The sequence below is a fragment of the Saprolegnia diclina genome (genome assembly GCF_000281045.1).
Source record: "Saprolegnia diclina VS20 unplaced genomic scaffold supercont1.85, whole genome shotgun sequence".
Lineage (NCBI taxonomy): Eukaryota > Oomycota > Saprolegniomycetes > Saprolegniales > Saprolegniaceae > Saprolegnia > Saprolegnia diclina.
Window position 1 is genome coordinate 153,847 of NW_008246152.1, and position 24,468 is coordinate 178,314.

At 58.0% G+C, this 24,468-nt stretch overlaps 11 protein-coding genes across 11 annotated transcripts; 7 read left to right on the plus strand and 4 right to left on the minus strand.

The window, feature by feature from the left end:
- Positions 1–13: 13 nt before the first annotated feature.
- SDRG_15151 (hypothetical protein) lies at positions 14–3,377 on the plus strand. The gene is made up of 12 exons (XM_008621315.1): positions 14–369; positions 426–488; positions 543–633; positions 683–855; positions 902–1,130; positions 1,177–1,388; positions 1,448–1,851; positions 1,904–2,292; positions 2,339–2,630; positions 2,681–2,856; positions 2,916–2,998; positions 3,049–3,377. The coding sequence occupies exons 1-12, from the start codon at positions 130–132 to the stop codon at positions 3,208–3,210; spliced, it is 2,514 nt and encodes an 837-aa protein (XP_008619537.1). The 5' UTR covers positions 14–129; the 3' UTR covers positions 3,211–3,377.
- An 880-nt stretch (positions 3,378–4,257) lies between these two features.
- Positions 4,258–5,184, plus strand: SDRG_15152 (hypothetical protein). Its single transcript, XM_008621316.1, has one exon. It carries the CDS (start codon positions 4,284–4,286, stop codon positions 5,004–5,006), a length of 723 nt encoding a protein of 240 aa, XP_008619538.1. The 5' UTR covers positions 4,258–4,283; the 3' UTR covers positions 5,007–5,184.
- A 603-nt stretch (positions 5,185–5,787) lies between these two features.
- SDRG_15153 (hypothetical protein) lies at positions 5,788–8,283 on the plus strand. Its single transcript, XM_008621317.1, has 14 exons — positions 5,788–5,903; positions 5,953–6,010; positions 6,050–6,316; positions 6,369–6,435; positions 6,497–6,616; positions 6,670–6,762; positions 6,824–6,954; positions 7,008–7,136; positions 7,202–7,301; positions 7,356–7,596; positions 7,648–7,706; positions 7,758–7,855; positions 7,904–7,996; positions 8,047–8,283. The coding sequence occupies exons 1-14, from the start codon at positions 5,816–5,818 to the stop codon at positions 8,225–8,227; spliced, it is 1,725 nt and encodes a 574-aa protein (XP_008619539.1). The 5' UTR covers positions 5,788–5,815; the 3' UTR covers positions 8,228–8,283.
- Positions 8,284–8,320: 37 nt separating this feature from the next.
- On the plus strand, positions 8,321–9,618 carry SDRG_15154 (hypothetical protein). Its single transcript, XM_008621318.1, has 4 exons — positions 8,321–8,998; positions 9,046–9,163; positions 9,211–9,298; positions 9,350–9,618. The coding sequence occupies exons 1-4, from the start codon at positions 8,827–8,829 to the stop codon at positions 9,542–9,544; spliced, it is 573 nt and encodes a 190-aa protein (XP_008619540.1). The 5' UTR covers positions 8,321–8,826; the 3' UTR covers positions 9,545–9,618.
- Positions 9,619–9,838: 220 nt separating this feature from the next.
- On the minus strand, positions 9,839–11,404 carry SDRG_15155 (hypothetical protein). Its single transcript, XM_008621319.1, has 4 exons — positions 11,162–11,404; positions 10,884–11,109; positions 10,762–10,833; positions 9,839–10,712 (listed from the first exon to the last, which is right to left on the minus strand). Exons 1-4 carry the CDS (start codon positions 11,396–11,398, stop codon positions 9,994–9,996), a joined length of 1,254 nt encoding a protein of 417 aa, XP_008619541.1. The 5' UTR covers positions 11,399–11,404; the 3' UTR covers positions 9,839–9,993.
- Positions 11,405–12,060: 656 nt separating this feature from the next.
- On the plus strand, positions 12,061–14,049 carry SDRG_15156 (hypothetical protein). Its single transcript, XM_008621320.1, has 12 exons — positions 12,061–12,227; positions 12,274–12,380; positions 12,429–12,500; positions 12,550–12,665; positions 12,710–12,773; positions 12,817–12,951; positions 12,998–13,104; positions 13,147–13,235; positions 13,293–13,408; positions 13,466–13,618; positions 13,667–13,843; positions 13,894–14,049. Exons 1-12 carry the CDS (start codon positions 12,098–12,100, stop codon positions 13,999–14,001), a joined length of 1,374 nt encoding a protein of 457 aa, XP_008619542.1. The 5' UTR covers positions 12,061–12,097; the 3' UTR covers positions 14,002–14,049.
- On the minus strand, positions 14,050–15,002 carry SDRG_15157 (hypothetical protein; the record flags this gene model as incomplete). The annotated part of the gene is made up of 5 exons (XM_008621321.1): positions 14,050–14,229; positions 14,278–14,340; positions 14,385–14,639; positions 14,688–14,849; positions 14,898–15,002. 5 exons carry the CDS (start codon positions 15,000–15,002, stop codon positions 14,050–14,052), a joined length of 765 nt encoding a protein of 254 aa, XP_008619543.1.
- A 323-nt stretch (positions 15,003–15,325) lies between these two features.
- SDRG_15158 (hypothetical protein) lies at positions 15,326–19,968 on the plus strand. The gene is made up of 10 exons (XM_008621322.1): positions 15,326–16,465; positions 16,510–16,709; positions 16,757–17,103; positions 17,159–17,402; positions 17,447–17,781; positions 17,839–18,266; positions 18,312–18,767; positions 18,818–19,285; positions 19,341–19,421; positions 19,469–19,968. The coding sequence occupies exons 1-10, from the start codon at positions 15,353–15,355 to the stop codon at positions 19,823–19,825; spliced, it is 4,029 nt and encodes a 1,342-aa protein (XP_008619544.1). The 5' UTR covers positions 15,326–15,352; the 3' UTR covers positions 19,826–19,968.
- A 757-nt stretch (positions 19,969–20,725) lies between these two features.
- SDRG_15159 (hypothetical protein) lies at positions 20,726–20,980 on the plus strand (the record flags this gene model as incomplete). Its single annotated transcript, XM_008621323.1, has 1 exon — positions 20,726–20,980. The coding sequence occupies one exon, from the start codon at positions 20,726–20,728 to the stop codon at positions 20,978–20,980; it is 255 nt and encodes an 84-aa protein (XP_008619545.1).
- A 528-nt stretch (positions 20,981–21,508) lies between these two features.
- SDRG_15160 (lathosterol oxidase) lies at positions 21,509–22,580 on the minus strand. The gene is made up of 2 exons (XM_008621324.1): positions 21,992–22,580; positions 21,509–21,937 (listed from the first exon to the last, which is right to left on the minus strand). The coding sequence occupies exons 1-2, from the start codon at positions 22,557–22,559 to the stop codon at positions 21,669–21,671; spliced, it is 837 nt and encodes a 278-aa protein (XP_008619546.1). The 5' UTR covers positions 22,560–22,580; the 3' UTR covers positions 21,509–21,668.
- A 1,161-nt stretch (positions 22,581–23,741) lies between these two features.
- On the minus strand, positions 23,742–24,468 carry SDRG_15161 (hypothetical protein). The gene has a single exon (XM_008621325.1). The coding sequence runs from the start codon at positions 24,127–24,129 to the stop codon at positions 23,782–23,784; it is 348 nt and encodes a 115-aa protein (XP_008619547.1). The 5' UTR covers positions 24,130–24,468; the 3' UTR covers positions 23,742–23,781.

The window sequence follows — 24,468 nt, forward strand, 5'->3', positions numbered from 1 at the left end:
GCCCTCACGCTGCCTGCCACGGTGTATATCGCCAGCTCCAGCCGGTCGTAATCGTGGCGTGTGTGCTAACCGCGACGCCAACCGTTAAGAAAAAGCAACGCATTTTTTTCAAACCGACTGGATCTTTGTATGTGGACGCGTAGGGTGCAAAAAAAATACACCGCTCGCAGTGCCACGGTCAAGGCGTCACAGTTGACGTTTTGCCACCAAGTCCAGACCCGGCCGATGGCTCGTCAAGCACCGCCGGGCGTCCCGCCCGAGGTCATGCAAGTGCTCGAGTTCTTCTTCGACAGCGGGATCTTCCCCATCCTCATGCTCGGCCTCTTTGCCTACAAGCTGCTGCCGGCGACCGACCCGATCCTGAGCCTCGTACGTCCATCGCTTGCTATGCATCATATTGCTCATCTGCGCATTATGCGTTGCAGGAGCAAGTGAACCGGAAGCGGCCCAAGTTTGGCAAGCGCCACGTGGCCTTCAAGACCGACCTGGTACGCGCTATCGCATGGGCGAAGGCGATCATCGTCCTCGATACGCTTGTGTAGAAGTGCTACATTGGCTCCGAGACAGGGCCCGACGGCAAGACCAAGGTGCTTGGCGACAACGTGTGTGGCCGCCAAGTCTGGCGTCCCCATGGTACACTGCATATGCGAAGCATGCGACGCTCAGACGCCATCAACGCTAGGCGAGACGATCGAGCTCCCGCCCTTCTCGGCGGCCGAGAACCCCAACGCCGGCGACAAGCTCTTTCGCCAGCTCATGCTCCAGGGCAAGAAGGCGTCGGCGCCGACGACTCCCGCGTCCTCCAACGTGGAAGAAGCGCTGCTCAAGGCCATTGACTTTTACCAGCTCCTCCAGGTCCGCCTCCGTTCTCTATCTCTTCTCACGCACCTTGGCGAGATAGAGTGAGGATGGGTCGTGGCAAGGCGACTATGGCGGTCCGATGTTTCTCCTTCCTGGCCTCGTTGTCGTCTGCTACATCACGGGCCACGACGTTGGCCAGTCGATGAAGAACGGCATGGTCGTCCTCCTCAAGAACCACCAGCAGCTCGACGGCGGCTGGGGCATGCACATTGAAGAGGGCTCGACCATGTTTGGCACCGTCATGAACTACGTGGCGCTGCGTCTTCTCGGTACGACCCATCGTCCATTCTGCGTGTCCTCATGCTCTTTCGCTAGGCGTGCCGGCCACCGACGACGCGTGCATGGAGGCCCGCGGGTTCATCCGTCGCCACGGTGGCGCGACGCTGGTCCCGTCGTGGGGCAAGTTTTACCTCTCGGTCCTCAACATCTACGACTACGCCGGCATGGACTCGGTGCCGCCCGAGATGTGGTGCCTCCCGTCCTGGTTCCCGTTCCATCCCGGTCGCATGTGGGTGCACTGCCGCATGGTACGTTATTCGTATCTGTCATCTTCTTGTCACGGAGGCTCATGAATGATATACGCTAGGTCTACTTGCCTATCTCGTACTTGTACGGCCGTCGGTACCAAGCGCCGCTCACGCCGCTGCTCAAGGAACTCCGTGAAGAGCTCTACATGACGCCATATGCGCAAGTGTCGTGGTCGGCGGCCCGGGGCGCGTACTGTCCGCTGGACGAGTACCACCCGCCGTCCTTCCTTATGCGGGCCGCCAACTACCTGCTGTCGTGGTACGAGCTGCTGCCTGCGATCACGCCGTTCCGCCGCCGTGGCCTCGAGTATGCGATGCAGTTCATTCACGCCGAAGACGAACAGACCAACTACTGCGGCATTGGGCCGGTCAACAAGGTCATGAACATGCTCGCTGTCTGGGTCGACGACCCGACTTCGGACGCGTTCAAGAAGCACCAGCAGCGCATTGAAGATTACCTCTGGTACACTGTTCGATCCCCGCCATTCTGGGTTTTTACATATTTTTCTGTGTAGGGTTGCGGAAGATGGCGTCAAGATGCAAGGCTACATCGGGTCGCACACGTGGGACACGAGCTTTGCGATCCAGGGCTACTTTGAAGCGGGTCTTGGCCTCCGCGACGTCAACACAAAGATGGTCGCCCGCGCGTACCACTACCTTGAGCAAGCGCAGAACCGCCATGAAATCGAAAACCGCGCGTACTGGTGGCGCAGCGAGCAAAAGGGCGGCTGGGGCTTTGGCCCGTCGGCCAACGGGTACCCGGTCACCGACTGCACGGGCGAGGCCATGAAGGCCATGATGCTCATCGACGCGCACGCCGGCGACGATGTGGTTGCGACCAAGTTGCCGTTTGAGCGCTACTGCGAAGCGGTCGACTTTTTGCTGGCGCTTCAGAATGACGACGGTGCGTCACATTCTTCTCGGGGTCGCTCATGGACAATGGCATGTAGGTGGCTTTCCCACGTATGAAAAGAGCCGCGGGTTCGAGTGGTACGAGTACCTCAATCCCGCAGTCATCTTTGGCGGCATCATGATCGACTACTCGTACATTGAGTGCTCGTCGACGTCGCTCTGCGCGCTGGTCATGTTCCACGAAAAGTACCCGAGTTACCGCCCCGAGAAGATTCGCCGGTCCATCAAGCGCGCTGAGACGTTCATTCGCCACCAGCAGTTTGCCGATGGCAGCTTCTTTGGCAAGTGGGGCGTCTGCTACCTCTACGGCACGTGGTTTGCGGTTGTCGGGTACGCATTGTCTCTTTGTGTTTGGACACATTGTCATCGACTTCGTATAGGCTGCGTGGCGCCGGTGCGACCGAGGACGACGAAGATGTCAAAGATGCGGTCAAGTTTGTGTGCTCCAAGCAGCGCGCGGACGGCGGCTGGACCGAGAGCTTCTTTGGCTGCGTGAGCAAGCGCTACCTCGAGACGGAAGAGAGCCAAGTGGTGTCGACTGCGTGGGCGCTTCTCGGTGCGTGCTGCTGCGGAGAGGGTCACGACATATGCTCATCGTGTGTATGTCTGATGTAGCGCTGATGAAGGGCATTGAGCGCAAGAACGGACCGCAAGATGGCTTTGAGAAGGAGTGGGACGTGGTGCGCCGGGGCATTCGGGTACGTTGCGAGGAGTCGGAAGAAGAGCTGGACGACTCATCGTTGGCTAGTTTTTGATGTCCAAGCAGCTTTCGAGTGGCGACTGGGACCAGGAGCGCATCTGCGGCGTCTTCAACCGCAGTTGCGGCATCACGTACACGGCGTTCCGCAACGTGTTTCCGTTCTGGGCGCTCGGTCTCTACCACAAGCTCCAGCCTGGGCAGTCGCTTTAAGCATACGACGTCGTTGCCTTGTGTAATGTATTGGGTTGCATCTGCGAGCATCTTGTCCAAGCTGCCACCGTCGACAGCAACCGTTGTAGATTCAATATGACGTGGCACGCCCTCCTGTCGAATCTCCAGGACAGGATGCAGTCACCGCTAAGAACTCATAGGTCGATCTATGTATTTTGAGAGGTACTGAATCTTGATACGCGCCCCGACGACGGCAACCGAATCTTTCCGCGAGGGTTTGTCCCAATTGTCCCAACACGCGATCGACCCCATATCTCTCCTACCTCTGCGTGAGGCGTTGCGGACTTGCAGAAGAACCAAGCAGCATCGAGTATCTTCACGACTATTTTTCTCCTTTGAGCATCGACATCTTCGTCCTCTGTTCTCATGTGAAAATTTGAGAAAAGAATGCAATATGCAACAAATGAAAATGTCGGAAACGACGCTGGAAACCATCATATTGCTGGAAACAAGCGCGAAAACTCCAAGTCCCAGCTCTCGTCAAGCCACGACTAGCCACATATGCGGGTTACAACGCAGTCGGCAGGTCCCGCAACGTGATGGTTGACGGGAGGAATTGAGGTTTCCTTTCGAAGACAACCTCGTAGACCTGCGAGAGGACGACATCGTTCAATGTCGAGACGCTTGTTCAAGAGCCCACAATTGCGACGCTGGCGGTATACTTGCTGGCCTACTACTCGCCTTCTCAAGCCCGTGCGCCCGGGCACGGTTTGCCCCAGAACCGATCTTGGGACAAACCTGTAAAATTTGGGCGCGAGAATCTACGAATGCGTTCTGAGAGGTTTCTAGTCGCCCTTTTCTTTGGATATTCTGCAGCATTTGATACATCCGAGCCCGCTTGAAGTTGCATGGTACGCGAAAACGGCTTGAAATTAATTTCCGCAACTTCAATTCGATCGATAAGCACGGTGTGTTTGTATGCAACATCCGACAAGAAAAAAAAGACGCTTCTCCTGTTTTTTCTCGGCTGCTTGAAGACCTCTGGAACTCGATATTCGTGGCACGCGGAACCGACGCCGCAGTCGAGAATATCCCACCAAGTACCCAAGACGATGATCAACAAGGTCCGCACGATCCAGAGCAGCAAGCGCGCCCGCGGCTCCGCGAAGAAGTCCAAGAAGCTCCAGCAGCTCGAGCTGCAGCAGGCCATGGAGGCCGCGACCCTCGACGAGCTCCTCATCGTCCCCCTCGTCCCGACGACCGAGACGACGAGCTCCAAGACGACCCCCAGCATGCCCAAGAAGCCCGATGACGCCCATGACGACGAGAAGACGGACGTCGAAGAAGACGAGAGCGACGCGAACGACGATGGCGACGAGGAAGACGTGGTCGTGATCGCGAGCCCGACAGCGTCGAGCGTCTGCACGCGCTTCCTCAGCAAGACCTTCTGGAGCCCCAAGGACATCAAGGCGCATGCGTCCGACCCGGATGCGACCTTCTCGGTGAGCATCCCGAGCTTCCGCGACATGGACGAGGGGTACATTGCGTACAACGTCGTGGTCGAGACGCCGTACCACACGTGGGCGGTCGAGAAGCGCTACTCGGAGTTTGTGCTACTCGCGCAGACGCTGCAGCTCAAGGAGATCCACATGGACCTCCCGCCCAAGACGTGGTTCAAGGTCACACAAGACACGGTCTTATCAGACCGGCGAGAGCGTCTCGAGGCGGCGTGCGTCGACCTCCTCCAGCGCGACAACATGGTGTCCATCGCCCTCGTGCGCGAGTTTTTCCAGCTCGACGTGTTTGCCATGAGCTTGACCGAGAGCTGCCCGTAAACGTCACGACCGCGCCCTCTGCATGGACGCCCGCTTGTGGTCTGGCCCTCCATCGACAAAAATTCACACACGTCGCATCACCCGATGCCCCTGTACCATACCAACCTCAATAGCCTGCTAGCCCACCTCTCCATGCGAGACCTTATTATAAACCATAAAATACCCTTCATTTCTACTACTCCGACGACGACAAGGCGCATCCGACGACCTTCATTCAGTCGCATCAGTCGCCAGCGGGCAACCGTGCAAGGATCGCGTCACTGTCGTCAGCAGCTTCAAGATATTTGTTCGAGCGACCGCGCCCCAGACTGTCGGCAGCAGCGTATCAAGGCCCTTGACAAGCAGTTGCAACCTTGGACGCAAGGGTTGCCGGCTCCTCGTCACTTCAGCTGCAGCAGAACGACGCATGGCTTCTCGAAGCGACCCTTGTCGCTTGCCTCGGATTCTTCCGTGTTCCTTGCCGCTCCTGCATCTCAAGGTTGCCGAGGGCAGCCGGCCATGTCCCCGCGGTCGATGCGTGCCATCAAGCAAGGTCATGGACCCTGGCATATTGGGATGGTGGATCCATGCAGCTCCACCTCTCGCCTTTTCAAGCCCCTGTCATAAAGGCCAGCTGCAAGCCCATGTACGATATGGCGGTCGCCACCAGCTTGCGGTGGCTAAAGTTGTGACGTGGCGTCGTGTTGATGTGCGTGGATGTTTAGTTAGTCGAAGGGCGTCGACTACGATTGACATGAGATGGGCCAATCAGCAAGCGTCCACGCAGACTCGCGTATGATTGGTCCAAACGGAATTGCTCTGCTTTCAACATGTTGCTGCGGCGGAGCTTGAGCACCCAGCGGCGGTCGCTGCTCGGAAGCGAGTACCCCAAGCCGACGAAGAGCACCGCCAAGCTCGGTGCATACGTCCGCTGATGCCACGCCTCATGATGGAGCAATGTCGATAGTCTGCGGCAAGTGCGAAAACGTCCTCGTCGCCACGCACGACCTCTTCTTCCTCAACTGGTACGCCACATGCGCCGACCATATTTAGCCGGCGCGTAGGCTCAAGGGCGTGCACGTGGCGAGCTTCCAAAACATTGCACTCGAGAACGTCAAGACGGCGGCGCACCCGCGGTCGCCCAAGGAGCCCTGGAAGCACGCCAAGCTGCGCTGCTGCGCGTGCGACCAAGACGTTGCGACGCGCGCGAATGTCCGCGGCCAAGAGGCGACGCTCTTCTCGGCCAAGAACGTCTCGTTCCAGCTGCCGCTCGGCTCCAGCCCGATTGTGTCCATGTCCGGGCTGCCCTCGGACTTGATTCGCTTCTCGTCGTACGTCAAGAGCATCGCGTTGCCCGATAAGGATGGTACCATGGCCTTGTAGATGGGGCGACCTGCTGGCGCAGCTGACGGCGTCGCCCAAGCTTCGATCGGTCCTCAACATTCGCCAAGTACGTTTTTCATTTTCGCAACTGGACGAGTAGTCGTATTGCACCATCCGACATCTCATAGGACCACGACACGACGCAGAGCGCGGCCAAGAAGGACCCGACGTCCGACTTTAAAGAATTCAACACCAAGCTGCTCCTCGCCGAGTCGGGCGCCGAAGTGCTCTCGCTCATGGAAGCGCAGGTAGCTACCTCCATGGCGCATGATCGATGAACAGCCTCCTCCCCGCACCATAGCACCCGCGGTCGCTCAACCACGTCAATGTCCTTACAGCGTTTCAGCGGTTTGCCATGTTTCACATCCAGACGCACCGCGAGATCTTTGCCATGGTAGGATTGTGGACAGAATGTCCTATCGATATGGCCATTCTTTGTATCAAGATATCAATAGAAACGCAAGCGCATGGGGGCGATGGCGTCGATGCCGTCGTCCGACAGTGACGACGACGACACGCTCATTGCACTCGAGCGCTCCAAGTACCAACGTCTGCATTTGGATACAATGCTCATCTACTCGACACGGTCCGTCAGACAACTTGTCCATTATTGTCCAGGCCTCCTTATGCGAGGGGTAGGTTTTGGACGTTTGTCGACGAGCTCGAGCGGCACGTGCAAATGCATTTGCATCTCGTGCCGTCGCGCTTCCTCCACGGCTTGATGAAGTCGCTCATCGGCCTGCAGCTTGCACCGTCCGGCGTCATGGCGTACGCTCCTATTTTTTCTGAATTTTTCCGAATTTTCCCGAATTTTGACATTTTTCTCGATATAGGAGCCTCGCACAGCAAGTGCTCTACCGCCTCGACCAAGATCGCATCACGCCCGAGCGGCTCGTGCATCTTTTGCATGGCTTTGCGTCGCTCTGCGCCGCGGTAGCGTCCATTCATTTCAAGCTTTCGTCTGTGAAAAAGCACGGGTTTTCGTAGGATCGAAGTGCCCAGGCGTGGCTGCCCGAGCTCTTTACGCGTGTGAGCGACTATGTCCTTGCGCAGACGGACCCGGTTTTGACGCCCGAGCTCCTCGGCATGCTCGCGTGGTCGTGCGCGGTCGCCCAAGTCCCGCATGTCGGCGTCGCCACCCAGCTCTTGGAGACAGCGAGGACGCACAAGAGCCCGAGCATGGCCTTTGCAACCCAGGTGTACCAAGTCCACCTCGAAAACTGGCCTGGTGCGATAGTCTTATATTGCGAATGACTATGATCTTGACAGTCGCGTATAGGTACCCCACGGCTGCCCGACGCGACGCTCGAGACGTTCAAGGCCAAGCTCATGCAGCAGGTCGATTTGTTTCGTATCAACGTATCAACTCGTGCCTAACGCTCCGACTAGCAACGCACCAACATCTCGTCGCATCTGCACCGGCAGATCTCGACGACACTGGAGCGCATGCAGATCCAGCACGCGAACGAACATGTGCTGTCCCAAGGGTACGCTTCCAACGAGCGCTATGCAGGCATGGACCTTGCATGCATTAGGTACTCGCTGGACATTGCGCTGGTTGACGCCAAGATTGGCATTGAAGTGAACGGCCCGATGCACTACCAGCTACGGCGCAACCCGACCGAGCAGTACACCTGCCAAAGTCTATGGTCCCTTGTAGTCTTGTCGCTTGGCGTAGATGGCTCATGGGCTCGACCTTGCTCAAGATGCGCCACATCCAGCTAGAAGGCTGGACCGTGATCCAGGTGTCGCACTTGGACTTTACAAAGCTGCCGACGCCCAAGCAGCGCGAAGACTACCTCAGTCTACTCCTCGAAGTCGCTACCGCCAGCCGCGAGCGGCCACCGTCGCCGGCGTAGACAGCGCGACCCACGTAGTGTATGTACACAGGAATAGAGATCCAACTACTTCTTGGAATGGTACCGCATGCCATCTCGCGGAGAGCGGAGCAGGCGCGCGGAAGCCATTGACAGAGACATGCACGGCAATAGTGGCATCCCGCCCCAACGCAGCAAGATACAGTGCAGAGTGCTACGATGCGCTTGGCGTCGGCTCCATGACACACGTCTCTGTGGGCCTGCCAGCGTTGCTGGCCGCTGCTCGACCGCCAAAGGCTGTACAAGACGCCTGGCATGCATGGCCATGCCACGCCGTCGCCGCCATGGGCCATGGCGCGAGCCATCGCCATCGCTGCCATGGCTACTGCAAGCGGTAGCGGCAAGTCCGTGGCCGCGTCGCCGTCGTCCTTCTCTGCAGTCGCACCTTGTTGACGAATCCGGGTGCGACGTCGTACTTAGGGGGAATTTTTGCGTATTTTCTCAACCGCCTGGTTCGATACACTGAGTGTTTGTATGCGCATCTGAGTAAAATGGAGAAATTCCGGTAAAGTGCGGTCGTCACAGTGCTTCTGGGCGGCCGCAACTTGCGCTTTCACACCTCTATACATAGCCGCTTCAAGATGATGTCCAAGCGACGTGCGAACGGGAAGGACGGCAGCAAGCCCGAGATGGGCATGGCCCAGCGCATGACGCTCAAGATCCTCTCGCTCTATGACAGCACGACCAACGTCGACGCCATCATCCAGGAGCTGTACCATCCCGAAGCGACGTTCTCGGACCCGCTGGTCGAAGGTACCCTCGTGTTCGCCGCCATGGCCTCGCCGCTCATGCGCGTCTAGTCTCGGGCCGCGACAAGGTGGCCGCCCAGTTCCGCGTCTTGCCGTCGTTTGTCGCGCAGTCGCATGCGACGTTGATCCGCGGCTCGATGGCGGGCGTGAGCATCCTTACGATTGACAGGTAGATGCGACCAGCTGGGGCGGAGGCTCATCGACATCTTGTGCTAGCACGGTCACGTACAAGCTCAAGCCGTTCCCAGAGTACATGGGCGGCGCCTTGCGTATGTTTACGGTCATTGAGCTCGAAGACCAAAAGGTACAGACTTCGATCCTGCCGAACATACGCATTTAGCCTGCACATTATTAGGTCATTTCCCACACGGACCATTGGGACATTCGTTCGGTCTTGGAGAACGTGCCGATGCTCTCATTCTTCTACCGGCATTTGCGCACGAGCGTCGGGAGCGCGTCGTCGCACGTCATCAACGTCTTCTTGCCCGAGTCGTCGCCGCCGTCCGAGGAGAACCAGCTCCTCGACGCGCCGAGTACCGACCACGACTAGGATTATCTCGTTAATATAATAGTTTATAGCTGCGCCAGTAGACAAAGAAACGCAGATCGGCCTTTTCGTATCAACTTGATACTCGCCAACGCCAACGCGATCGAGTCCGTACAAACCAAACTCTGCAATGCTCCGCGTACAAGCAGTTGCCACGAGGCAGCTGCCTCATCGGGTGCTACATCTTGTGTACATCTTGTCTGCATTGAGAGGGGTGACGAGGCAGATGAAACCTTCCAACTACCCTACCCCTAGCAACACCATCTGAGGGCCAAACCCTCAATACTTTTATCAACATTGTATCAACCTTTTTTCTATAATCCAGTGTCCAGTCGTTGTACGAAGCTCTTCCACTCGCACTAGCAAGTACCGGTTTATACCTAGCCCTACGTTCCGTTGCGAGAGAGCTGCTCTGACGTGCTGCGTCAATCTAGTTGAAAGTACTACATTCGTTACTTGAACGCAAGTCCTGCAAACGGGTCCCGACCGCCGGCCTGGGGCGCGCCGTAGCTCTGCCCATATTGCTGCTGCGGTGGCTGGCCATAGCCTTGCGCGGACCCGTTGTTGTAGCCGAAGCCAGTCGGTTGCGACGGGTATCCTTGGCCATACGGCGCCTGCGGTTGACCGTAGCCGGTGATCGGTTGACCATAGCCGGTGTGCGGTTGGCCGTAGCCGGCGTGGGGGTTGGCGACCATGGTTGGGGCCAAGAGCGAGCTGATGCTGTGGCCGCCTGACGGAGGTCCGGACATGGGTGCGTTCGAATACGCAGTCGGCATGCCTGCTGCGTTGAGCGACTGAGGAATCGCTGCTGCGAACGGGTCGGCGGCCGGCGCGCCTTGAAACGCCGACCAGTGGCCGCCATTGTTGGTGTTGGCGGAGGTCGTCGTACTGCTTGGTGCGTTGAAGAGCGACGGCGGCGTCGGCGTGAACGACGCCGTCGACGAGGATGACGACGGCGCCGCCGAAAACCCAAACGGATCGAACGACGACGTCGACGACGGGGCGGGTGCGAGAGGTGCCGAGAATGCATCGAACGTTGGCGACGCGACTTGGGGCTTGACCGGCGCCGAGAACGCTTCAAAGGAGGCCGGCGCGACCGGGGCCGAGAAGGCTTCGAACGAGGCTTCGAACGCCGGCGTCGTTGGCGGCGAAAAGCCAAGCAGGTCCGCGCCTACGAGATCACACTATGGCATCCTCGTCGAGTCGGTATGGGTACGTACTGGGCGCTGCAGGTGCTTCCTTCACTTTCCGAGCCGACGACGAGGACGAGGACGATGCGGTCGACGATGGCGCTACTCATCAAGCTCATGGTCAGTCGAGATACGACGAGTGTGAGTGCTACCTGGCGTACGGCTGGGCGCGCCCTCGGCGAAGAAGGCGCGGTCATTGTACACGGCGTTGATGAAGCGTTTGAAGACATCGACGTGGTCCGACTCGGTCGGCTTGCGCATCGAGCGGCCGTCTTCGTAGGCGCCGAGCCACGTCCGGCGCGCGACGGCGTTGCCGCCGCCGTTCTCTTCCTTGAGCGCATCGACTTCGTCTTTCGTCCAATTGGACATGGTCACGCTCTAATCATCATGCTGCTCGTCATGGCATTGACAAGGCGACGGTCATGCGTACTTTGACGCGGTGGCTGTAGCTCTGGTGCGCGCTCTTGCAGTTGTTGCAGACAAAGGTCTTGAACTTTTCGCAGATGTTCGAGTGGCCAAACTTGGCGAGCGCGTCGCAGTTGGCGCAGGCCTTGTTGGCCTCGAGCTTCCGGATCGTGTTGAGTTGCGCTTCGGCCATCTCGGTGCTTGGACGCGACTCTAAATATGGGGCCACCGACGGCCGCCCCGCCAGACGCGCCGATGCCATTGGCCAATATGTTGGCGCCGATAAAAATATGCACCAATCAACATCGGCGTGAGGAATTACACGCGTTCTTTGACGGGCATTGCTTACGTGGCTTAATCGTGGCATGTGGCCGCTTATTTCTGGTGCGCGCCAAAAGTAAGCGCCAGCACCAGTCGTATCAGACGCGCGCACATTTGAGACGTGGACATCGCGGAGGTGCTCAGCTTAAGAGGAGCGACGCTTGCTACCGGTACTATATATATTGGCCGTTTACAGGAAGGTGAGCGCGAGATTCATTACGCCATTTTGAAATGGAGGGTGTATTATACAGCTGCTATTTTCACTGTTTAAAACAGAATATTACACACCGCGTTGAAAACCATATGGCTCTTGTTTTGTATGGGTGTGAAAGCAATCTCACCAGTGTAAAATACGTCGGAAACGTGTTGATTTCAAGGTCGCCCAGTTGCGTGCGAATAGAAACAACGGGTACTCTGTGCAGCGACAGCGTCAATCATAGTATTGCGGCCGACGGTCTTCAATCTCTGGTCCTGTCTCTGCTCTGGCATCAGTGCCCATCTTGGCTCGATGAAGGCACTCCAACGCACCGAACTGTAGCGTTGAGCTTGCATGCCCGAGGCCAATTGGTGGCGTGCGTTTAGCCAATGCTTTTCCGGCGGTATCCGGACACGACCAACACCAGCAACCCCAGCATCGACCATGCTCCTCGCGGCCGCGGCCGGGAACGCCGTCAGCATCTTCGACGTCGAGGGCGGCAACCTGCGCGAGGGCCGCAAGATCAGCAGCGCGAGCGAGACGACGGCGACCTGCGCGGTCTGGAACCACAACAGTACGGTGGCCTCATGGCTCCTCCACCATGCTCATGCTGCGTGCAGATCGTATCCTGGCGAGCGCGTTCGCCAACGGCCTTCTCTCGATCAACACGCTCACCGCGCGCGAGCCGTCGTTGTGCAATCTGCAGGAAGGCTCGTCGCCCGACAAGGTACACTCATCGAATTGCCTCTGGATCCGCGGCTCATGCAATGGCCAGCGCATCAACGCCGTCCAGTTCAGCGCCGGGTCCCGCTACCTCATTAGCGGCGGCGCCGACCGCGTCGTCCGCGTACGTTCTCTTGCACTCTCGTCTACGGCGCGACTCTCGTGTTTGCTAGTTTTGGGACCTCAAGCACCAGCAGCTCAAGCACGTCTTCCCCGAGTGCTCCAGCTCGATCCAGACGCTCGCGTTTACAGGCCAGAGCGACGAACACGTCGTCGCCGGCAGCGAAGCGTAGGCGGCTGCCTCGCTACACCTCGTCTGATGCATCTATGTAGTGGCGTCGTGTACCTGTACACGCAGAATGGCATGCAGTCGAACGTCCTGCAAGTCGACGGCGAGGTCGCGTGCTTTGCCGTAACATGGCAAACTTAGCTTTGGGTAGACATCGCCGGTTCAATTCCTCCAGTCGTCACCACACCCGTTTGTCCGCGACAAGGTCGGCGCCGTCTACGGCTCGGGGTCGCTGCGGGTCTGGGATGCAGCGACCGCGTCGGTCATCTCGAGCTTTGAGCATCTCGTACGCACGCATGCTTTCCTTATGGTCAGGATGCATACATGCGTAGCACTGGGCGCCAGCGACGTCGCTCGCCTTCTCACCTGTGAGCAAGAACCTGGTTGCGACTGCAGGCCTCGACAAGCGCATCGTGTTTTGCGATATTGCCCAGAAAAAGTACACCATTGTCGATAATGACACATACATCGACGATGCTAGGGAAATGAACTGCCTCGAAGGACCGTACCCGATCACGTCCATCTCGCTCTACTCGAACGGCCACTCGCTCGCGACGGGCACGTCGACAGGTCCACTTCGATCCTCGCCGACCGCCATGATTTTTTATCGATTTTATCATATTGTAGGGCATATTCTGCTGTACGACATGCGTCGGACGGCCAAACCGCTCTCTGTGCATGTGATCGACGCGCAAAAGCCCGAGAGTGTCAACTTTCTTCAGTTTGGGTCGTCCCTTGACAAGGTCCCCGCTTCGAACCTCGCAAGCCGCGTTTTTTTTTTACATTTTCAATCGCCGTAGGTGCGCAGCATGGACGATCCGTACAGTCGACCCAAGATGAAGAAACATCATTCGTTCAGTATGCAGGGCATGCAGTCGTCGCTCCAGCACCTCGCGACACCCAAGGAGCTCAGCACTTCGTCGTCACTGCCGTCGTCGCCCCTCGTGCCACCGGTGCGACGTGTTCCTACCTCGTCGTCGTCAACGTTTCGTGTACGGTAGGTCTTGTCGGACGCGCGGCCCACCACCAACCAAAGCCATGACCATGCGCCGTCGACCAAGCTTGATACATCGACGCAGCAGTGGCTGCAGCGCGAGCTCGAGACGATGAAGCAAGCGCTCTCGGACGAGATTGCCAATGTGCATCTGGAGGTGCTTCGGCAGCACCAGGCCCAGCAGGTACTTGTCGCCTCTTGCAGCCAGAGACATCCCATGTCTTCGTAATGTAGACGGAGATGACCAAGGCGCTCCAGGATGTCACCAAGCAGCTCCAAGCCATCATCGCAGAAAACAAACGTCTGCACGATGAGAACGACCGACTACGCAATGTGTTTTAATTGTGCTAAAAACAAAAACTACGAGTTGTTCGAGGATCGAAGTACCGACTAGATGTACAAGCTCTCAAACGACTTGGTCGTGGCGTCGTCAACGCGCTTGGTACTGGTGACCGACATGAGCCCGAGGTGCGTCTGGAGCGGACCAAAGCAGCGCGTCGACTCGAGCAGCGATGTGGTCGGGTGCTGGAGCGAGACAAACACGGCGGCGCGCCGACGGCGAAGGGTGCACTAGAAACAGCGTTACTGCATATGACGACAAGAGAGCGAGAAGCGTACGTGGGTCAGGAGCGCGGCAGGAATGCCCGTCACGAAGCGCGGCGCCGACAGCATGGGCACGTCCTGTGCATCTTGGTGATGCTCCGACATTGAATCGAGATGCGTACCGAGAGAGGCGACGACGACGACGAGGCGAGTTGGTAGAGTACGCAGCCGTCGTGCAAGGTAGCGTCGTACGTGACCGACATGAGCGCGCTCAACGACACGACCTCCTGCGGCGCGACGTGGGCAAAGAGCGCATCGACAAACGTCCACACGTCGTGCTCGGCGACCTCGAGCGGCGCGAGGAGCAGCAGCGTCTCGGGCGTGAGAGCCAATAGCGCGCAGACCGCGGCGGGCCCAGCGCCAAAGGTGGTGTGCGCCTACGGAGGATGCTGTTGGTGCGTGACGACGATGCAAGAGGCCTGTACAATCGGCGTCGTTGAGAGAACGAGCGTGCCAAGCACGGGCGCGTCCTGCGAGATGGTCTTGCCGAACGCTGTGGCCTCGGCGCCGGTCGCAACGATCAAGCGCGCTGGCGTCAAGCAGGTTTCGCTGCGGCGCGCGAGGTCCGCTCGCACGCTCGGACTCCACTACGCCAGAATGATGCATGAGGATGGGTGGGCAGGCAGCTCGCGTACGCGGAAGATGGCGTCGGCCAGCGTCGGCGCGGGCGCTTCCTCGTCGTCGATGAACGTGCGCGAGTGGAAGTCGGCTTCTTCGGGGTACCGGAGCTGGAGTGCCATGCTGCGGCTTGTGTGCTTTTGACCTTGCGGAAATTGTATTCACAAAAGGGGGTGTTTGTGCCACCCCTTGTATTTAATTTCTGAGAGTTGGTCGTTTTCATTTGCTGTGCTTGCGTCCAGTAGAGAATCCACGTACGTTGGCTGCTGCAAACCCTTGAGCCTATACCTCCATCGTCGATGCGCTGCGTCTATAGCAGTTATATGCGCTCGTTGCGGCCCATGCGATGGCATTTGAGATCTCATTTCGAAAGTGGGGTCGCGCGACCACCCCTTTAGGTGAACGGTAATATCCGGATGTCCGGATACGACTGCACTTGCGTTCGCGTCCTCATCCTGCCGGCCGGATCCCGATGGAGCGAGCAGCGATCTTTGGCGGAGACGACGACGTCGCCGGCGCGTCGCCCATGAAGGACGAGGCCATGGGCGTCGTCTGGAAGGAGTCGCCAAGCGACAAGAAGCTCAAGCCCAGCGGCGCCAGCAACCCGCAGGTCAACGCGACCGAGCTGCAAGGCTTTGTCACGAGCTTGATCACGAGCCCGTCGCCCAACAAAAAGAGCCAAACCTCCAAGCTCAAGTTCAAGAAGAAGATCGTAGGCGCACCCGATGGCATCACACGCCATATCGCGTTCAGCCCGGACAAGCATCTCCGACCTCCGACCGTGCCCATTACGTCGCCCCCAGCCCGCTCGAAGCGGCGCAAGACAGGCGGCGGCGACGAAGACCAGAACCTGCTCTCGATACTGCAAAAGATGGACGATGCGTACGCCGACTCGCCCGAGAAGGGCCCGCCGACGACGCTTCCCGCACCCGCCCCTGCCGAGCCACCGGCGACGACCAGTACCATGCCCGATGTGGACATGGACGACGAGGAGTTTACCGAAGAAGCATGGGGCATCCTGGAAGAGATGGAGATCCAGGCCACGCAGCAGATGCTCGAGCGCGACCAGAAAGCGCAGGCGCGACCACTGGATGCCAGCCCCATGGGTCCGTCCCGTATCGTCGAGCCGCGCTCTGGGATGAGCCCCGCGGTCGTACCACGCAACCCACTGCATCAAGTCATGCGCCCGCCCACGACGACGCCTGCCATGCCTGCGATGCCCGCTCACAGCGTACAGCGACACGTACAAGACGGTCCAGGTCGAGATCCAGCACGTCCTGTGGCGCCCGATACGGCGACAACGACCGCGCCACCAGCGCCCGTGACGCCAGTGCGCGCCAAGCCCACAGACTACATTCGGCTCGTCGCGCTTGAAGCCCATACGGACCATGCGCAGCGCAAGCTGCTGCTTCGCGCCATCGACGACGACGCTATCGTGCACGACGTCGTCTTGGCCGACGACTGGTATGGCACGCCGCTCGTCATCGGCGATACGTTCAATTTCATCTGGACAACGCCACGTACGTCGTCATCCCTCATTGCGAGCAACGCCGCCCATCTCGTGATCGTGCACCCCGATATCCTCGTACACACTAACCAACCTATCCAAGTATCCATGTATCCGAGTAGGTGTCGCCGACCGCCGTGACGTCGAGTCTCCGCTGCGGTCGCATGGCGGTGCTCCAGCAGACGCTCTCGATGAACCAGCCGTCGGGTGCAAAGGCGCTTGTGGGTACGATGAAGCACGACCTCTTTGAACGCGCGCTGCAGTCGGGCTACCATTCGATCCCGTACCTCATTGAGCAAAGCCAAAGCATCATCCAAGACAGGTCTATTGTATCAAGAACGTATCAACTTGATCATTTGCAACATGTAGTCTGCTCAAGTGCTTGGAGTCGGGCATCACCGAGACCCAAGCGGCCGAAGAAATGAGGTCGTCGTTCCAGAGCATGCACGTCTGGCTGCAAAAGCTCCACACGTCCGGCGTCGTTGTCGGCAACGCGACGCTGCGTCTCGAGGCGGTTCTTGCCACGGAGGAGCCGCTGTGGTCAATCAAATATGGTCTTAAAGGCGCGGTGGACGCGACAATCCGTGTGCTCCAGAACGGCACGCGCAAGACCATCGTACCGCTCGAGCTCAAGACCGGCAAGAAGGCGTATGCGCTCGCCGAGCACCACGGCCAAGTCCTCTTGTACTCGCTCCTTCTCGAAGAGCGGTACCGAGGTAGCGTCGGATTTTATTGATTTATTTGTTGCTCATGGAGTTTGAACCTGAGTAGAGTGCTCGGAGGGTCTCCTCTTATACCTGCTCGAGACCGAGTCGCTGTTAATTGCACGCGAGATGCCGATCGCCCGTGCGCTGCTCCAAGCACGGAATCAGCACGCCGCCAATATGGCCAAGTACCAAGGCGAGAGCGTGTACCCGCCCATGCTCCGCCAGCCGCGCGACTGCGGCTTTTGCTTCTCGGCGGCCGAGTGCATGCTTCACCACGCGTCCGAAGAGATGGGCACGGCGGCGACCAGGTTTTTTCTTGCTTGATTTGTTTGTATCAATGTATCAATTCTAGTGGCGCCGTCGATGTGTTTGCCAAGCACACGACCCACTTGCTACAAGACGAGCGCGCGTACTTTGCCACGTGGAATCGGCTCGTGGACCTCGAGTTCCGGTCGAGCCAAACCGCAGTCCAGCAGCTCTGGCTCAACTCGAACGACGACCGTGCTGCGAATGGCTCGTGCTTGCTGCACTTGAGCCTCGCGAACGTGACGCCCAAGACGCTCCGGCTGCGATCTCGGACACTACTGGCCTCGACCGATCTCAAGTTTCACGTCGACGATCGCGTCATTTTGAGCTGCGAGTCGGACGCCGCTCTGCTTCTCCATACAGCCAAAGGACGCATCACAGGTACTAAGTTCAACGAAATGGCCAAAGAAATGACTATATGGCCATGATGTACACTAGCGTTGCTTGACCAAGACATTGAAATCGCCTTGTTTGCGCCGATCTCACGCGCCGTGCTGCAAGGCGACTCGGTCGTGGGCGCGCACCCGCACTGGCGCATGGACAAGGACATGGTGTCGTGGGGCCTCTTGCAAGCCAAGCGCAACCTCGCGCAGCTCTTTGTCGGCCCGTCGCCGCACGGTATCTCGGCCGGCGTCCATCCGACCCGCTTCCTTCGACCACCCCTCGATCCCGAGACCGACAAGTGCGGCGACGACGTCCGGCGCAAGTTGATTTGCCGCCTTGAACCGCCTCGGTTTCTAGCCCCTACGACGACGCTGGGCATGCTCCAAGCCCATGCGATCGCGCATCCGACAAGCCCGCGCTACGAAGCCCTCTACAACGACTTCTTACGCATGAACCCCGACCAGCAGCGTGCGATTGAAAAGGTGTGAACGCGTCGTTTCGATTTGGTTTCTCAAGCAAGAGGCTAGGTGCTCCATGCCAAGGACTATGCGTTGATCCTCGGCATGCCGGGCACAGGCAAGACGTCGGCGATCACCATGTGTGTGCGTCTCTTGCTGCACTTGGGCTTTTCGGTGCTCGTGACGAGCTATACGCACTCGGCCGTCGATACGCTACTGCTGAAATTGCTCGAGTTCAACGTGCCAATGCTCCGCGTCGGCTCGAAAGACCAAGTGCACGCAAGGCTACAGCCTCACTTGCTCTCGACTGTGTGCCACCCGCTGCGAACGACCGCGGCGATTGAGACTGTCATGGTGAATGCGACACTCGTCGGCTGCACGTGCCTTGGCACCAACCATGTGCTCTTTTCGAAGCGGCGCTTTGACTATTGCATCGTCGACGAAGCGTCGCAGATCACGCAGCCCGTGCTGCTGGGTGCACTGCGGTGCGCCGATACGTTTTGCTTGGTGGGCGACCACTACCAGGTACACGGTGTTTCCTGTCGTGGGTAGGGTAATATGGTGGAAGGATGTAGTTGCCGCCACTGGTGACGGCGCTCAAGGCGAAATTGGGCGGACTCGACGTAAGTCTCTTTAAACGCTTGGGCGAGGCCCACCCGAGTGCAAGCGTCCAGCTCGGGTACCAGTACCGCATGCATCCGGATATCATGCTGCTCTGCAACGACCTTATCTACAACCACCAACTCAAGTGCGGCGAGACGAGTGCGCATATCGCGCCGTGGGAGCTGTCGCCGCTACCGCTACCGCATTGGCTGAGCCATGTGCTCTCGCCGAGCGTCAGCGTAGTGTTTTTAGACACGGATGCCTTGGGCTTGCACGAATCCCGGCAGTCGAAAGGCATCGTCAACCCCGTGGAAGCCAGCGCAGTGCTCCAGGTCGTCCGTGCGCTGCAGCAAGCGGGCGCCATAGACATTGGTGTGCTCTCTCCGTTCCGGTCCCAAGTCCACTACCTCCAGACACACCACCACGGCCCGCCCGTCGAGGTATCGCAGCATCTTTCAAGCTGCTACTCGGTGTTGATAGATTGATACTAATTAGATTTCAACCATCGACAAGTACCAAGGCCGGGATAAAGATGCGATCATCGTGTCGTTTGTCCGCTCGAATGCGACACCGACGGTACGCATGCAAAAGTTTCAATGTATCAGCAGACGAGACCATGGTAGGTTGGCGAGCTGCTTTTGGACTGGCGGCGCATCAATGTAGCGCTGACGCGCGCCAAGAAGAAACTCGTGCTCGTCGGGTCACCGTCGACGCTCGCAGGAAGCCCTGTGCTGCGGTCGCTCCTGGAGCTTGTGCAGAGGCAGCAGTGGGTGCTGCCATTGCCCGCGGCTGCAACCAATGTGCCCATGCTCCCACTATCAACGACCGACGTGTCTGGCGGTGCACAGCGCGTGTACGTCCACGCCCCGGTGGACGCAGGTGCGATCGAAGGCCTGGCCATCAACGAGTTGCCGCGACGCGCGCCGCTGCGGCCGCATATGCCCGTGTCCCGCAACATTTTGGACGAAACCATGGGCTAAGGACATGTGTATGCGATAGAGTAGATGCGTAGTAGAGTAAGCAGCATTGGTGAAGTAGAAAATGCTAGTTAAAGCACTGTACATATTGTCGTCGAGAGGACGGAGCGTGCTGCTAAGGGACACGATCTTGATTTGATACCGGTATGTCGCCTCTCGCTCGATGTGGACGGTATCAGGTCGAGCGGCAACTTCAACTCGCAAGAAGATTTGGCACGTTGGTCAAACTAGAATTGGATCTGGACGCGTCTCGTGGATCTGGTTGGGAAACTGCGATAGCAACAGAGTTGTCGACTTTGTCGCACCAAGTAGCAGCCCAATGACCAAGGAAGTGTTTTGCTGGGGTGGGGTCTGGTCGTCGCAAAGGCGGCGCGTCGCCACACAGTGGGACGAGATGCAATCGAGGTGCGCGGCCATAAATATGCATACGAAAGCCGAGTGTAGCGTCTCTTCAACAAGTGCTCGACAGGGTTACTGCGTCGTACGGTGCGTCCAAGGGGCACTGAGAGACACCTGAGCACGCTTATGGGCATCGTGGCGTCTTACGCAGCTCCTTCTGTTGTTGTTGATTCTTTGCGGGTGTCTAGTCGCTGGTCGTCGCCAGGAGATGGCCACGGGGCCAAAGACCAAACGGGTTGTCGGCTCTCTGCATCGAAATTGCATTTTAACCAATTGTTGCTCGATTACACATTGTGCGGCTGTGGATTGGGTACAAAAGATTCAATATGCAACCAATCCGTGACTTGGATACGGAATCGCGCCTCGGGATTGGTGGAATATCCATGTTGCCGCAACCGCTACGATCCAGATCTGATTGCCCGCGGCGATGGCGGTTCTTGAAGGTAGCAGCTGGCTTGCCACTTCTGCTCCTGCCGCCTCGACTGCCCACCACACGCCTCTATCATGTCGGACAACCTCGCCAACGCCTCCCTACCGCTGCCTCTCGTCCTCCTCCTGGACGTAGCGTCGCAGCTCGCGTCGGCCGTCGCCTTGGTGCTTATCTGCATCATGGCCATCAACGCACCGATCATTGCCGTCTTATGTTTTGTCGGCCTCTCGATTGCCAGTGCGCTCTGCGACCCCGAGACGACCTCTTTGGCGGTTGCGGCGCTCGAGCGCCTCTTGCATACCCAAGCGCCGCTACTGCAACTGCTCTGAAGCGACCTCCTCGCTGCGGACTCTTATTTATCTCATCCTTCGCGACTTGCTAATATACATATAATACGTATAACCCTCATATGACGGACAATGCACGGCTTCGAACCCAACGACAAGAAAGCTACGCGTTTGTGCTGTAAACGTCTAGCCAATATCGACTTGCTCATGTGTGCCAGTCGGATTGATTGACCAGTGATCCAGACAATCTCATTATCAAAAAGCCAAAGAATTGCTCAAGTCCCACCGCGTACAATTACAGGAGACGCTTGGAAGAGCTCTGCCCATGTCCTTGCCATTTCGACTCTCATACCCTCGAATGAGATCAACGGTTTAGAACCATCGCCGTCGCCTCTGCGCTTGTACAATGAGGTGGCATCTGCGTGGCGCACGGAACGCGCCAGGTTCATACATGTAGCTGGTTAATCCATCAGCAACAATGAGTCGCCAGAACCCTATACACACCGAGCAATGCAGGGCAGTCGCAAAGCCGAGTACCGTCGTTTGGAGACGCCACGAAAGAACGTTCTAGCCACCGGATCGAGTCGAGTTTAGCCGAAGCCGCAAGCGCTTAGCTCAAGGTGGAGCGTCTCGCCCACATCGCGCTTCGTTCGCAACGGCCAAGATGTTGCTATAGCAGTCGAGATGCGGTCCATAATGCAGAATGGTGGTGTATTGAAGAATAGGGTGTTTACGCGGCCTTGGCCTTCATCTTCTTGACGTCGTCGAGGGGGCCGGTGCCCGTGAACGGACTCGGTTCGCGGTACGAGCCACCAAGATGGTCCCAGAGCGTAAAATATTGGCCATAGTTGACCGTAAAAAACAAGTGGTGGTCCGTGTGGTGCGCGGCGCCGTTGACGATCTTCTCAAACCACCACGGCATCTTGTCCATGACAAAGTCACCGTCATGGATCGAGATGGTCCAAAAGTTGACAAGCACAAAGAGGCCCAGATACACGACTAGAATGTGTGCAATGTGAGAAATCCAGATAGCACAAGATCTGGTCGACATACCTTTTTGAAGCGGCATCAGAAAGATGAAAATGTGGTACGGCGTCGACTGGAGAAAGCCGTCGAGCGGGTCGAACGCATGGCTCGCAAACGGCGACGGCACGAGCCACTTGTGGTGCAGCTTGTGGACGTGCTTGTAGATGAGCGGGTGGTGCAGCCAGCGGTGGATCCAGTAGATGGCCATGTCGTTGAACATCATAAAACAAAAGATGCTGAATGCAAGGTACGGGTAACCATACTCGTCGAGGTCGTCGTAGAGGAAGCTGTAGCCGCGCACTTCGGCGAGGAAGACGGGCAGCGTCAATAGCGTCATGACCGGAATCGCCGAGCACGACACCTTCATCTCGAGCCAGATCTGATTTTTCAGAAACTTGGGGTGCTTCATGTACTCCTTGTCGTACACAAAGTGGTAGCTCAGCGTCGCAAAGCTTAGGTAGAGGACGTAGCCGCCGAGCATCGTGATGAAGAAGAGCGAGATGGCTTGGCGGTAGACGTCGTCGGCCGGCCATGACGCCGGGTACACGTGCGGCGTGAGGACGTACTCGTCCGCGGCCGCGAGCACCAAGTCCATATTGCTGCTGCTGGAATATCGACAAGTGAGGAAGGCGTCGAAGGACCTCAGCAGATGTAAACACTGCCGATTACTGGCGCTGCCTTTCTACCAATCACAAGCATTCGCGTTGGAATTATAGCCAATCCACGACGCGTATTGGAACGCCCGTCCAAAACGATCTGGCTTTTTGACCAATGGCAAAAGACCTGGCTTGTTTTTGCAGCGCTTGACGACGGCGCTGGTCCATGCTACCATCGGCCGGGCGGAGAGTGACTGCAAGGACATGGACGACGACGACGAGGCAGCGCATCCTCTCGTCGATGGACGTCCATCGAGGTACGAGCGGCCGTCATTGCAGTGTCTGCAGCGTATGGCAATGGCGCCTCAGACCACATAGCGATCACGTTGAAGCGAGCGGCAAGTCGGTGACAGCACGTTCAAGTGGTTTCGCTGCATAGCAACACGCATGGCGTCAGCGATCGACAGAGAGGAAGCGACTGCGCCCTTTGGTACTCGTAGATCGCGAACGGTGGTGGGCGAAACGCTGCGTAGCCACGTGGGCGAGAGCTGATGCCATACGACTAGTGTTATGCGTTTGCTGCTGCAACAAAGCGCTATGGCCTTGGGGTCTACCAAGGGTCCAAGCATTGGATCCACGTAGCAGCTCGTTTCCATGCTTCGTCGTCGTCCAAACGAGTGTGTTTATGGTGTTTACGCAGGCGAATTGTGGTGTCGACCCACATGTCCCGCAACCTACAGTCGTGTCTATACAGGCGCGGAGCTTGACACGAAGAAGACTGCCAGGACCAGTCCAAAGCGCATTGCAAATGGCACAGCAACCACAAGTACCAGCGAGGAGCTTGTGACCAAGCAAGTAATACAGGTAGTCCCTTGCTCGCGCCTTCGTGGGAGTGAGAAGTAATCGGGTTGCATCGTCGTCCATGCGGCAAGTCTATTGCCGCTCGACTTGTCCCGGTACTGCGACCTACGGTGGCAACGAGGTGGAGTCATTTTGAAAACAATAAGGATTGAGCGCGGCCCCAGCTTTACGTACACGTAGCTCACCAGTGTCTACTGTGCTCGACTTTGAAGCCAGCAGCTTCCCTCTCTGACGAAAGCGAAGCGATAGCGCAGGCCGGCACACTGGTCTCGCGGCGCCACGAGATGCGCACCAGAACGAAGTGATCGTACCACTAGCACTAGGATTTACAAGTGTACTAGTATTGGTTTAGTAAGCTGACTAGGGATCGGTAGGAAAGCACGGCGTCATCTTGAGGTCTGGGAACGCGTCCATGCCGTTCATGGCCTTGAGAAACGGTGCGTTCACCGAGCGCCAGTCCTTGTTGAGGAGACCTTCAATGTAGTTGCCCGGCGTGTCCATCGGGTTGTACTGGTACGCGGACTCGGGGTTGAGACACCACATATACCCCCCGGCATAGCTCTCGCTCACCATGGTCTTGATCGTGTACTCGGAGCAGCGCTGGGTCGTCTTCTTCGGGTGCAGATCCTGCGTGTAGAGGCCGCCAAACTCGCCAAGGACCACCGCGGGCCCCTTGCCGTCGTTGAGGTAGCCAAACATGTGGTGCATGGTCTTCCCGACGCGGCCCAAGAGCTTCTCGTCGTCGAGCTCCGTGTAGTTGGTGATTGCGTTGTTCGGAAGCGTCTTGCCGCCGCCCACGAGGTAAATTTGCGGAAACACCGCCGGGTTGTAGTAGTGCGGCGCGTACACGAGCTTGTTGGCGGTCGGAAGGACGACCGGGTAGTCGCCGGCCTTTTGGAGGCCGCCGCCATACCAGTCGTAGTAGCCAAATTCTTGACCGTCGAGCACGACCGTGTGCTGGGCGTTGACGCCTTCGACAAAGACGAGCCACTTCGGACAGCCCTTGAGAATGCGCGCGCCAATGAGCTCGGCGCCGAGCTTGAAGTC

Excerpts from the sequence above, each read along its gene's own strand:
- SDRG_15152 (XM_008621316.1), top strand. The coding sequence starts at position 4,284 with ATGATCAACAAGGTCCGCACGATCCAGAGCAGCAAGCGCGCCCGCGGC.
- SDRG_15161 (XM_008621325.1), bottom strand. The coding sequence starts at position 24,129 with ATGCACCACATGTTTGGCTACCTCAACGACGGCAAGGGGCCCGCGGTG.
- SDRG_15154 (XM_008621318.1), top strand. The coding sequence starts at position 8,827 with ATGATGTCCAAGCGACGTGCGAACGGGAAGGACGGCAGCAAGCCCGAG. Across the intron at positions 8,999-9,045 it reads CTCGGACCCGCTGGTCGAAG|TCTCGGGCCGCGACAAGGTG; the intron begins GTACCCTCGTGT and ends ATGCGCGTCTAG. Across the intron at positions 9,164-9,210 it reads AGCATCCTTACGATTGACAG|CACGGTCACGTACAAGCTCA; the intron begins GTAGATGCGACC and ends ATCTTGTGCTAG.
- SDRG_15153 (XM_008621317.1), top strand. The coding sequence starts at position 5,816 with ATGTTGCTGCGGCGGAGCTTGAGCACCCAGCGGCGGTCGCTGCTCGGA. Across the intron at positions 5,904-5,952 it reads GAAGAGCACCGCCAAGCTCG|TCTGCGGCAAGTGCGAAAAC; the intron begins GTGCATACGTCC and ends CAATGTCGATAG. Across the intron at positions 6,011-6,049 it reads GACCTCTTCTTCCTCAACTG|GCTCAAGGGCGTGCACGTGG; the intron begins GTACGCCACATG and ends GCCGGCGCGTAG.
- SDRG_15160 (XM_008621324.1), bottom strand. The coding sequence starts at position 22,559 with ATGGACTTGGTGCTCGCGGCCGCGGACGAGTACGTCCTCACGCCGCAC. Across the intron at positions 21,938-21,991 it reads TCTGATGCCGCTTCAAAAAG|TCGTGTATCTGGGCCTCTTT; the intron begins GTATGTCGACCA and ends CACACATTCTAG.
- SDRG_15151 (XM_008621315.1), top strand. The coding sequence starts at position 130 with ATGTGGACGCGTAGGGTGCAAAAAAAATACACCGCTCGCAGTGCCACG. Across the intron at positions 1,131-1,176 it reads CGTGGCGCTGCGTCTTCTCG|GCGTGCCGGCCACCGACGAC; the intron begins GTACGACCCATC and ends CTCTTTCGCTAG. Across the intron at positions 1,852-1,903 it reads CGCATTGAAGATTACCTCTG|GGTTGCGGAAGATGGCGTCA; the intron begins GTACACTGTTCG and ends TTTTCTGTGTAG.
- SDRG_15158 (XM_008621322.1), top strand. The coding sequence starts at position 15,353 with ATGGAGCGAGCAGCGATCTTTGGCGGAGACGACGACGTCGCCGGCGCG. Across the intron at positions 16,710-16,756 it reads CAAAGCATCATCCAAGACAG|TCTGCTCAAGTGCTTGGAGT; the intron begins GTCTATTGTATC and ends TGCAACATGTAG. Across the intron at positions 19,422-19,468 it reads GCTCGAATGCGACACCGACG|GTTGGCGAGCTGCTTTTGGA; the intron begins GTACGCATGCAA and ends AGACCATGGTAG.
- SDRG_15155 (XM_008621319.1), bottom strand. The coding sequence starts at position 11,398 with ATGGCATCGGCGCGTCTGGCGGGGCGGCCGTCGGTGGCCCCATATTTA. Across the intron at positions 10,834-10,883 it reads CGCGCCCAGCCGTACGCCAG|CGCCATCGTCGACCGCATCG; the intron begins GTAGCACTCACA and ends CTTGATGAGTAG. Across the intron at positions 10,713-10,761 it reads GGAAGCACCTGCAGCGCCCA|GCGCGGACCTGCTTGGCTTT; the intron begins GTACGTACCCAT and ends GTGATCTCGTAG.
- SDRG_15156 (XM_008621320.1), top strand. The coding sequence starts at position 12,098 with ATGCTCCTCGCGGCCGCGGCCGGGAACGCCGTCAGCATCTTCGACGTC. Across the intron at positions 12,381-12,428 it reads AAGGCTCGTCGCCCGACAAG|CGCATCAACGCCGTCCAGTT; the intron begins GTACACTCATCG and ends TGCAATGGCCAG. Across the intron at positions 13,236-13,292 it reads CGCGACGGGCACGTCGACAG|GGCATATTCTGCTGTACGAC; the intron begins GTCCACTTCGAT and ends ATCATATTGTAG.